This window comes from Phasianus colchicus, chromosome 4, assembly GCF_987193195.1.
Source record: "Phasianus colchicus chromosome 4, bPhaCol1.hap1.1, whole genome shotgun sequence".
NCBI classification, from domain to species: Eukaryota; Metazoa; Chordata; class Aves; order Galliformes; family Phasianidae; genus Phasianus; species Phasianus colchicus.
Genome location: NC_143439.1, coordinates 5,029,171 through 5,041,171, shown reverse-complemented (window position 1 = coordinate 5,041,171; position 12,001 = coordinate 5,029,171). Strand labels below are relative to the sequence as shown.

The window sequence follows — 12,001 nt, the reverse complement described above, 5'->3', positions numbered from 1 at the left end:
TAGTTTATTCCCCAAACTTATGATTTTTACTGTTAATTGAATTTTATTCCTGTGGCATTTTATTAAAATTACTTGAAATAAGAGCCTTCTCCTCCAGGACTGTAGATCTTTTATCATCTGTTCTAGTTTGTATGGGACAAAATTGGAATGTAGGGTGTTTGTTGGAGTTCTCTCACATTGAATAGGTTCCCTCAGCTCAGCATGCCGGAGCACTGGGCTGTAGTTTTATGTTAATTACTGTAGCTTTTCCTCAGCACGAATTTCCTGTATTTCATTTTTATTTAATTGGATCAAAAGAGTGTCTCCTGTGGAAACACTAAAGTAGAGAAAGTAACTGTAGTTATTCATTTGGAAATCAGCAGCATTCAGATCATATTTACAGATTGTGGAGCATGTCAGCTCCTTTTTTTAATCTTGGGAAGTGGCATATCAGCCGTATATGTATGTAGTATTTACCAATTACAAAAACAATGTACATCTAGATGTATTTAAACAAAAAATATATTTAACAGTGCTTGGGTTTTGCTACTCAGGGGTACAGAAGGCATGTTTTTGTAATGGTTCAGACTGATTTAGTCAAAGAAAGAGGTTAAGTTGCATGTTACTTGCAATGTAGGTCAGTTGCTCTCAACTTTGGGAAATGACAGTGATATAACATGCTTAAAACAAGAAGAAAAAACACCACTTCATTGTTCAGGACCGCTTGTGCTATTAATTTAGTGGGTGGTAGGAAAGAAGAGGCAGAATTGTGAAAAGTTTATTTGATCTAAATGAGAGAAGGGCAGAAACTGAGATGTACAACTGAGTTCACAGAATCACTAAGGTTGGAAAAGACCTATAAGATCATCCAGTCCAACCATCCACCTATCACCAATGGTTCTTGCTAAACCATATCCCTCAACACAACATCCAAACGTTCCTTGAACACCTCCAGGGAAGGGGATTCCACCACCTCCCTGGGCAGCCCATTCCAGTGCCTGACCACCCTTTCAGAGAAGTAGTATTTCCTAATATCCAGTTGTACTCCTCAAAAGAGTCCTTCGTATGCAGGCTCACTCTGTGCCCTTCCCTCCCCTGCTTACTGCTCTATTTCTCTCTCTTCATCTTACAACATGTGATGCTGAAGGGACGTGGACTGTAGAGCTTTTAGTACATGGTTCTGTAGCTCAAGTCACGTGTAAGTTCTCCTGGCAAATGGCTTTAGGCTTTTATTCTGTAAGATACAAATTAGAACTCCAGTGAATTTTTACATACCAGTAAGAGCGCTTCAATTATGAGAATCGAGGACATGATTCCAAACAAAAAAAGGCCAAGCACTTGTTGTACAAGGCAGTAACGTGAATTTTCATGCTTGCACTAAGAGAAGGCAAACAAGTGAAAATATGTTCTAGGTGGACTATTCTGTTGTAACTTCTGGAGAAGACGTCGCGCACCGTTTACAACTACAGCTAAAGAAAAAGTGCATTGATTTAGCTTTTCAGTTGTCATCAGTTTCATTTCATCAGCTCTGATTTTGAAATGCACGTTTCAAGATATTTCTCAGCAGGCCAGACAATTAGATACCGAGGAAATTAAGCAGTGTAATGAATGTTGAATAGCAAGTGATTCGGGTAAAGACATCTCATTAACAAACTTAAGGTCATAAATTATAAGTGTATGCCTAAGGGAACACAATGAAGATTCATTCTTCTGGGGATTCTCTAGTAATTGGAAAAGACTGAGGAAGGTGCAGAGGCGTACAATAGTGTCTAATGGGATGTTGACCTCCAGCACGTTGCCATCCACCTCTCTCTAATTTCTCTTCTTATTTTTCTCTTGCTCTGTTAGCTTTCTCTTGCGCTATTTAAGACCCAAATACACTCAGATATGTGAAGACAGCCCGTGTTATTTGGTGTTCAGAGACAGAGACCCTAGCATGAGCTGCTGAGAGGTGGTTTGCTATGGCTGCTCTACTGGAAGAAGGACTTGGGGCTGCTTTGTCCACATCTCATCCCATTTTGAGTCCAACACTGGACATGTCACAGCTGTTCTTCAGTCACCCATAGAGCACATACCACAAAGTGCAGTACCCTCAACAGCTTTGGCTGGAAAATGGAATCTCATTTTAAATGGCCTCAAAATTATAATGGAAAAATTAATTAAAAAGCTTTTTAGCGTGGTAGTTAGGTTGATCTTTGTTTTGGTCTAAGTTAGTTCAAATTTGTTTTTTTTTCTTGTACTGTGATTGCAGTACAGTGACTATGGAATGACAGTGGGAGGAACAGAAACAATTTTAAAATAAAAGCTTATGATAGTAACAGAGGCTGGTCATGTCGACTTCTATTAAAGAAAGAAAATTGTGTTGTTTCAGCATTCAGAGGAGCCTTGGAATGTAAGCACTTCAGAGAATACATTTACATTCTATATAATAATGTAAGTTACTTCCTTGTGGATAGGAGCTAGGAAGAATCTTGCAGTACGGAGAGTTTGTGGTGTAACTATTTGCCATGGGGTTTCTTACACATTTCTCTGAAGTATCTGGTGTTGGCCACTGTCAGAGACAGAATATGTATGACAAGGACATAAGCTCAGGCAACTCCTAGATTGCCAAAATGTGGTATTCCTAGTTTGTGTTGGAATGATTGGGATGCAGGTACCGAAGTTCTTCTGGTTGGTAAATGACAAGTATTCTCAATGGTACTTCCAGATTGCAAAAACAGCTACTTCATTTTAGAAATGATCTTTTCAAATTGCTTAATATCCCTACTTTGCACTTTTTAAGGGTCTGCTAATTGACGACGTACATAGTCAAAGATCCCAGAAGTTTGTGAAGTGTGCTCAACTGATTACATCGCTCAAGTCCAGCCCTTTTAGCTGTTGCATTGAAAAGAAATATAGGGATCTTCATTATGATAAAGCCGAGTTAGTAGTTCTAGGCAGGTGATAATCCCAAAGTATGCATCCAAGTGAGATTTTCCATTGAGGAGTTCTTTCAGTAGTGTAGGCATGCATGTCGCACGTAAAAGGGAATTAAGGTGTTTGTTTTAGAGATGCACCTGAGATTTAAAATAGTTGTTTAAAACACAACACAGGCATTGCATTCATTTGCATTCCAGCTGGGTTTGTGTAGTGTCACATGGGGGACAGAAATAGATTTTATGTAAACTTGAGGCACGTTTGCCAGAGGAGGATTTGTAGCAGTTAATCTAATGAGCTAAGTAGGTCAAGGTAGGGCTGTGCATGGATATGGCCATACAACACACCAGATGACATTGGGGGAGGAAGGGGGAGAGGTTAAAATTTTTATTTATGTTATTTTTACGCTCAGTGGCAGGGTTCTTACTCTGGTTCTTTCAAGAGTTTGTTCTCTGGGATGCATCTTTTGACAAAAGGCGATCACAAACATGTTTTCTGTGTCTTAGTGAACTCACTGAGTTCTTTCTCTCTGAACGCACTCTGGAAATGTTTGGGGAAGAGAACGAGGAGCTTTCATGGCCCTTTCCTTTCAGTTTTAGCCAGGAGACTTGGTACGTGGACTCGATGATCTCTGGAGGTTGGACTCGATCATCTCTGGAGGTCCTTTCCAACCCCTACAATTCTGTGATTCTGTGCTGTTTGCATGACAGGTGCTCCACTTGGAACAGGATGCAGCGAGGCATACTATTTCCTTCTTTAAGATGCAGCCCCTCGGGTACAGACTGTAACCACATGTTGTTTAAATAGCACAGTGTGCTCCAAAATGCTTTTCCTTAAATTACAAGGATTAAAGTCTCATCTCTGATCGATACTTCAGATCTACGTGAGGCTGTCTCGTTTCTCTGATGTGGGGAACCCCGTTGTCTTTCATTACTGTTATTTCTTCCTCTTCCACCCATTGCACAAATCCCATTCCTGCAAACTACTGTTGAGCTGCCTTCCTCCAGCTGTCATTTGATAGCAGTGAGGCTGAGCCAATTAGGACTGCAGCAGGCCACCAAAGAGCCCTCCCTGCCCCACAGACATCAAATAACTCTGAGCTGCATGTTCACACTGCTGACATACCTTCCCTGCTCAGCTCACCGCCCTGTATGCTGCTCCAGACTGTGGGAGCTTTTTTTAAAAGCACAGCCTGGGTCCTTCAGGCCTATTTTGAGACAAGAAAGGTGCTTTTCTGAGTACCCCAAACCCTGTGTGCAAAATGCAGTTTCTATGACAGCCCCTAACAAAATTAGCCTACATTTTGTGTGATTATCGTAAGATTGAGGTTGGTTCAAAGTCTTTCTGTAGAAAACGTTGCGTGACTTCAGCTGTGAGAACAGAAGGAAATCTGTTTGCATTATATCCGTTGTCATTTCTTTGCTAAATAATGGCTATAGAGAAATACGTCAGAACAGGAAAAATATTTGATATTAAGAATGTCGTGCCTGCTCCAGATTTCCCTATGAAGCCTCCTTACATATAATTTAAAAATAAGATTCCTGCAAATACCTGGGAGTCAGAAGTCCAGGCACTCATTGTCTGGCTAAACAGCTCATTAACTTCATGTCCAGTTTGGCATCTTTGGTTGTGAGCCTCTGGAGAAAAAAAAAAAAAGACCTTTTGTTTTAAAACGTGTATCTGCAAACCCGGAGTAGATGGAGAATTGCTCCAGGAAATCTGTACAGACAAAATCTGGTGCCCAACGTGACGGATTGTTACCCCTAGCAGGAGCTGACACGAAGACACAGAACTGTAAATCTGCAGTGTGACAGCAGGCAAAGGAATACAGGCAGCAAAGCTTGCAGAGAGCAGCTCTGTGGAACAGGAACAGCGTTGTGTGAACAGTGCAAAGCTGTTGTTTCTGCACTGGGGGCACCCTGACACTGCTTTGTGCAAGGAGAGAACTAAAACTCTGGATGTGCTTCCGTCTGTAAGTAGAAAGGCTGCACTGGTAATTTCTGGGATACGAAGCAGCATCTTCAGACCCTGGGGCAGTCATTTTTCAGAGGGTGTTAAAAAATATCCCAATTTATTTGTTGCATGTTGATGAATGGAGGTTGTATTAATGTCATGTGGGGTGGCAAATTGGGTCCTTCAAAACAAACAGCAGGGATTTTCTCAGGCTGTGTGACAGGAAGGGGAAGTGGTTGACAGAGCCTGATTTAGATGTTCCTTGGGTACGAGGCTGTTCACATCTTTTTTTTTTTCTCTCTCTCTCCCCCAGAGGGCTTATTTTTAAATTGCAAGAGTTATGAAGCCAGCAACTGTTTCCTCTAAATTTCTGATTAAGATGGTTGGTAAGGAGGAAAACAAAGTAGAAATCTAGAGCAGGGCAGAAGCTTGTTACAGACTTCTTGACAGTGAAGCACAGAACTCGGGCTCGATTGCATGGCATGTTTTAGAAGCAGCTGTAAGTGCTGGGAAGAGCGGTTTGGTTTTCTGATAGCCACAGCAATCCAGTTTGTTTCCCTTGACATTCGGTTCGCCCTGGCTCGGTAGGAACTCCTGCAGCACGTATGTTGTTGTCTCCCACCGCCCTCCAGTGGTTTGCAAGGCACGGTGCAAGCTTCCCTGGGAAGCAATTGCATTGGCATTATTTTAGTCATTAGCAGAAATGTGATGCAACTTCATGTAGCTGTGGGAATTGAGGAAGCTGGGAAGTACCATAGAGCTTTAATCTCGTGGGAGTTATGGAGGCATACCCATGCTGTGTGATGTGGCAGCAGCTGCCAAATCCAGCTTTAGCATACGTGGAGCCCTGGACAACAAAGCACAAGTAAAAGGAATTGATGCTTTTACTGTCCAGTATATTGTTGCTTCAAAGCCTTCACTATGGACTTTCAAGCAGTTTTTACTTCATCTGTTTTTGCTTTTATCCAAACGAGTCAGTGCTAACATCATTAACATTTAAATGTTAGATTTAAGCCTACTGCAAAAATCCTGAAATAGCAAATTGCTCATTTAAATTGCTAGCGGATCACACATCCAGCAGAGAACGACAGCAGTCACAACACTCACTGTTCTTCCAAGCTACAATACGTGTTTAGGACAACAAAATTACCTCATCTACCACAGGGATCACCAGGACTACTGTATAGATGTTATAACTTGACTTCCCTGTCTGAGCTCAGACCATGGTGACTGGAGTAGAAGGACAACTGGGACACAGCTGGAGCTGGGCAGACCAGCAGCATTGCCTTGGGAGCCACTGAGCAGCTGTAAGCTGGTCCCAAGAACTCAGATCCCCCTTGCATCCATTCCAGTGAGCAAAATCCTCTCTGTGCCCTTCTTTTTTATTGCAGTTGGGTTGGGAGGTGCTCTGTGTGATGTTCCAGCTCTGTAACCAACTGTGGCCTCTACTGTTCTTTACCCAGCTTCCTTATTTCTGGTGGGGTAACGTGGTTGTAAGAGGCACACGTACACTTTCCAGTGGGAGAAGGGGCCAGAGAAGAAGCAAGACTTGCTGTGTGGCCACATTTCGAGTATTGCATTCAGTTTTGTGTCCTTCACTACAAGAGAGACATTGAGGCCCTGGAGCATGTCCAGAGAAGGACAGCAAAGCTGTCGAGGGTCTGGAACACAGGTCTCATGAGGAGTGGCTGAGGGAGCTAGGATTGTTTTATCTGGAGGAGGCTCAAGGGAGACCTTATCACGATCTACAACTCCCTGAAAGGAGGATGTAGCAAGGTGGAGGTGGCCTCTTTCCCATGTAACAGCAATCAGACAAAAGGTGATGGCCTGAACCTGTGCCAGGAGAGTTTCAGGTTAGTTATTAGGAAACATTTCTTCTCAGAAAGTGTGGTGAGGCACTGGAATGGGCTGCACAGGGAGGTGTCACTGTCACTGGAAGTGTTCAAGAAAAGGGAAGATGTGGCACTGAGTGACATGGTCTAGAGTGGCCACAGGCATGGATTGATGCTTGAACTAGATTATCCTATCGGTCTTTTCAACCTAAATGATTCTGTGATCATGGGATGTTAGCAAAAAAGGCCTGCTTTAGCCCATTTCTGCTGTATCGCTCTCCCCTCTTTGTAAATCTCAGCACAAGCTTGACAAACTGTCCTTTTTTTTTTTTTTTTTTTTAACTATTCTGCCTGTTGTAAATTTTTCCACCTACAAAATGTTTACATTTATATTATTGAGATCAACGTTCTTAAACTTTCAAATTCTGTATGGAAAAGATTTATTTGACTTCGCATTCAGATAAACTCCCCTCCCCAAGGCTTTTGAGTGCATTACAGAGAACAGAAAGGCTATAATGAGCTGCTGATATGCATGGCAATAAAAAATTCAGCATTGAATTTTCCCTCCAGTAGAACTGAACTGTAGTATAAGAGATGACTGAAAGAATCAGTTTAATTACCAGTTCTTTTTTTCGGTGTATTCTTCACTGAACTTCCACAAAGCATCTAAAGCTACATGAAGTGTTGAAGTAGAATCCTTTCTTCCTTAAGGACAAAGACAACTATTTCTGTGGCAAAGAAAGCCCCTTGCAAGGCTTGAGTTGAATTTTTCATGGCAAAAATGGTCAAAGTCTGCAGGTCAAACGCTGTGTAACCTGGTCTCTGTTAAGACATGATATGAGTGTAATGGTAACATCCTTTCTAACCACTGAATATTACTAACACAAACTAACTGAACCTGAAGTTCTGTTTTTTTACTGCCTTTTTTAATGCCTCCAGTTTTGCCAGACTTATATTTAAAAATCAGCTTTCACTACAGCTTGTAATCACTGGAAACCTGACTGGAGTGTTGAGACTCCGAGAGCAGCCAATTTGGTTCAGCTTAAAGACCTACTCAGCTTAGGATGCCATTTCCAACAGCGGCCATAAGCAATTTGGGAAGTTTGTTACTTCCTCAAAACAAAGCTTCTTGTGCTGCTTCCCAGCTGCAGCCAGGTGAGCGTTTGCATGGCTGGGAGATGGGTGGCACTGTTGTATCACACTTTGCACTTGCTGTGTTCCAGCGATGGGCTGCAAAATCGTTCATCAGAACCGAGGCATTTTGCTTGTAAACGTCATATTCTTCTGTCTGTTTTCAAAGGCAAGCATTTTAGCAGAGAAGGTTTTTGTTTTATAAAAGTGCTGATATAGCAAATGCATTCACAAGCAAGATTAAAAAAAATAGATCACCTCAGAAGTTACATGCTTATTTTACCTTAAAAGGGCCATAACTTAAGCTAGGATTTAGTGCCATAATTCACAAGCAAATGCCTTGACTTAGTGCTATAATATGCAAACGTATGCCCAAAAGATACTCAGGTTACTGAAACTGCTGTCACGTACAATCATTTCCACATGGTCATCTTTTCAGGTTTATTGAATTTAATCCTCAGTGGAGCTGCATTTCTTAAGTTTGTATTTTATGGGAAGGCTGCTTCACCACTGCATTCCTCTAACTGTAAGCAACCGAGAATATCTGAGAATAGTTTGAATATTACAAGCTAATGTTTGTGTTTCCTTCTCAGCTGTGGATCAGGTGAAGTTAAAATAAATGTTCAGCTTTTGACTTGTCTGTTAGCAACACGTTGTGGCTGCACTGCAACAAAATGACTTGAGATGTCATTCACAAACAGCTAAAGAACAGACCTCTTCTTCCTAATTCTTCATTCCCGTGAATCTGTGAAAATGAGATCATGATGAATTTTATGGTGACAGTGCACACATCACTGTTCTGTATTTCACTGAAATGAAAGGATTTGTTAAAAGTCTATAGAGGCAGCATGGCCTAATTAGTTTCTTGTCATATTTCACTAGTCTAATTTTCTTTCTTTCTACCTTTTTTTTTTTTTTTTAATTGTAGTGGGAAAAACTACAGATGACGACAAGTGAGAGGAGGAAAATAGTTTGTTCAGTCACATTTCATGTAATTGCAATTACCTGTGTTGTCTGGTCATTGTATGTCTTAATTGATAGAACTGCGGAGGAAATTAAACAAGGCAATGATAATGGTAAGTGTCTTTCATCTTCTATCTTGTTGATAATGCAGTGGTTGGATTTGAAACGTGGCTACGTAACCAGTCACATTCTGTTCTCAAGGGACACCTCACTGATCCGTGGCTACATCAGATACTTTAATGCAGAAGTAATGAACACATCTGTGTTAAAAGCTTGTGTTATGCCCCTGCAGAGAGATCTCAACTAAGTGTAACCATTAGAGACGGCTTAACTAGCCTACTGCTTCTTCTTAAGTTAATCTCCCTTAATGAGAAAAGCTTACACAGAAAGATGAGTCAAAATGAAACCTCTCAGTGCAAGCTCAGTTCACAAAATAAGAATATATTACCCACCTGAATCTCAGTATCCTGTAAAAATATAATAATAATCATCATTATTATTATCATCCAGCCCCCTGCAACAGGCAGGGACACCTCCCTCTAGACCAGGTTGCTCCCAGCTCCATCCAGCCTAGGATTAATCTAGTTGTATTTGCTTTGGTGGCCAAAGACACTGGAACAGTTTAACAGGAGAAGTTGTGGAGTCTCCATCAATGGAGATACTCAAAACCCAACTGGACATGTTCAGAACAACGTTCTCTAGGTGACCCTGATGGAGCAGGGAAGTTGGACCAGGTGATCTAAAGAGGTCCCTGCCAACCTAATGGTTCTGTGATTCTACGTTTCCAAACTAAAAATAAAAAATCTCAGAAATTGAAAAAAGTGTGGGAGAGAAGAGAGGGGGAAGGTAAGTTATTGGAAAAGCTTTAGAAACAAATTATTCTTAATTACCAGTAATTTCCAGTAACATTTTGGATGCTACATCCAGGACTTCAGCCTGATTGTGCCTACTGTGCGCTGTAAATGTAGAACTAATAGATTATTCAGCTGTTTGGTAGCAGATTAACTATGCAGAAACAAAGTGCTTCTTTCATTAGCTTTAGCTTACAGATTTTACAATTCTGAAGTTCAGAACTCGGAACACTGATTTATTGCCCCAAAACATTCAGTTTAAATTGATAGAATTGAACATGTCAAGGGGGGGGAAACAAAAAGAGAATTAGCTACCTGATTTAATTTCTGAGAAGCATTTACTATGAGGCCTGCAAAGTCTAACAGGAGTGATGATGCTAGCCTTTCTCTAGTTAGAAGATTCCAATTGAAGACATTTAAAAAGAGAACCTTTTGCCTGAATGGCAGTAATTTACCCTTGTGAAGGCACATTCCCAGTTAAGCACTCTTGCCTTTCTTGGATGTCTCATGCATCCCCTGCTAAGTGAGACTCAAATACTCTTCTGCCTGCCACACTGAGATGGCAGAACTCTCCTGTTCCTCAGTGAAAGTTTGCTCACATGGCAGTCAGTCACCTTCTAATTCACTGTGTACAAATTCTGAGAAGCTAAAAGAAAAGATTTATCATGTGTTTAGAAAGGAAATCAACTGGTTGTAGAATTTACACTTAAAAGTGTATGTTTAACATAAATAGGTTACGGCTTGGACTACACCTCCTTGTGTGTGGAGATTGTATTGTGAAGAGATGTACTGCTTTCTATTTCTGGTCCACACTTGATTTAAGTCTTAGTCTGTTCAATCTCAGATTCAGTCTTAAATATGAGGAGGTTGATTAAAAATTCTCTTTTTTGTTGTTGTTCTGAATTGACTTTAAGGATTAGAGGGACAAAGGTTTGTGCTACGCTCTCTAGTTACAGGGAAAGTGAAACAGGCAGAGTTTTTTGCCTTCCTTGTTAGATAAATATTTGATACTCCTGATGCTATGCAAGAAAAAATAAGTAACAAGCCTCGCTAAGTCACAGATAAATGTATGATTCAAAGTCTTTGTTTGTCATTTTTCTAATGCCCTGAGGATAGGACTAGGAATGGCTTTGTAGTTCTCACCAGTAGAGCATCAACCATCCCATTTGTTCAAAAGGAGGGAGGTATGGGCTTTGGATGAGCTGAATTGTCACGACAAATCAGCCAGTATGAATTTACATAAAATGTGTGAGAATTGCATTAATTAATCTTGGTAGGCTCAGGAAGTATTTATAACGTGGACGGAACTCAGTGTTTGCCAAATGTTTATGGATGATTCCCCACACTAAAAAATGAACAAAGAGATGCCTGAGAGCTAGTTACAGCACACAAAAACAAGTGTGGGTGAAGAGAGCTCTTCTGCCCATGAACTTGCTTGCTGGGAGGGTAAAAAGTATTTCTACAGACCCAAATGTCTGTAATGAGAGGGGAGAGAGATGTGCAGTTTGCTTTTCCCTCCTTTCATCATTTCTGCTTCAGTGGAAATGCTGGGGAAAAGGCACTGAACACTGGAGGAAAAGAACTTTAACTGTGTTGAGGAGGGGAAAAACTTAAAGCCCAAACCAGCAATATTATTGTTAAAATTGCATAAGTCTAAAATTCCTTGTTTAAGTGTATATCTCAGAAAATATTTAAGCTTTACTTTTCTCTTTACAAATGCAAATAAATAAAAGTATAAACCTCTGAATTGGCAAACCTGTCACTGGTCTATGGAATGGCAATTTTAAGTATATATTTTAAGTATTTTAGAACTAATAAGACACCAATGCTAGGGAATCAAGTTTCAGATAAATTTGCTCTGCTTGAAGAAATTGGCCTGGCTTTGTCTCTTCTAATAAAGCTCAAGTCTTTGAAAATATGGCAATCTTGGAATGCAGAGGTGTGGAATTCACTATGCCATGCTCTGGCTTAAGCAAAAGATGATGCATCCTGTGTTAGCACGTAAGAAGCAGCTAGTACATCCTTACTGCTACAGCATGGAACAAACTCTACAGGAAAGCTGAGCTGTTTATTCATCTTCTGCATTTTGTGTTCAGCACTCCAGCAATGGCTTGCTGGTTCTAAATGTCATAAGCCACTGACAGGTCTTAGACAGATGCAGACCATGCTGTTTTCATTGTTAAGAACAGGAAGGAGAAGGTGTTTTTTAAAAGCATTTATTAAAGATGTTTTTCCCAAAACAAAACTAAATAGATTTTTCCATGTCAAGTTGAACTAAGGAGAGTATGTGATTAGCGAGACACAAAGTGATTTACATTGGCTTTGCATGCTTTCAATTGCAAAAATTAATTGGCCAACACCATCAATTAATACACT

The 12,001-nt window shown here is 40.6% G+C and overlaps 1 protein-coding gene across 9 annotated transcripts in view; it reads left to right on the top strand.

Annotated features, from left to right (window-relative positions):
* Positions 1-12,001, top strand: part of MARCHF1 (membrane associated ring-CH-type finger 1) — a 337,967-nt gene that overhangs the window by 320,765 nt on the left and 5,201 nt on the right. For all 9 annotated transcript variants that reach the window (XM_090138475.1, XM_090138480.1, XM_090138482.1 and 6 more), the window contains one exon: positions 8,740-8,887. In XM_090138475.1, the coding sequence (XP_089994601.1) occupies positions 8,740-8,887 (148 nt within the window). The remainder of the gene's footprint in view (positions 1-8,739; positions 8,888-12,001) is intronic.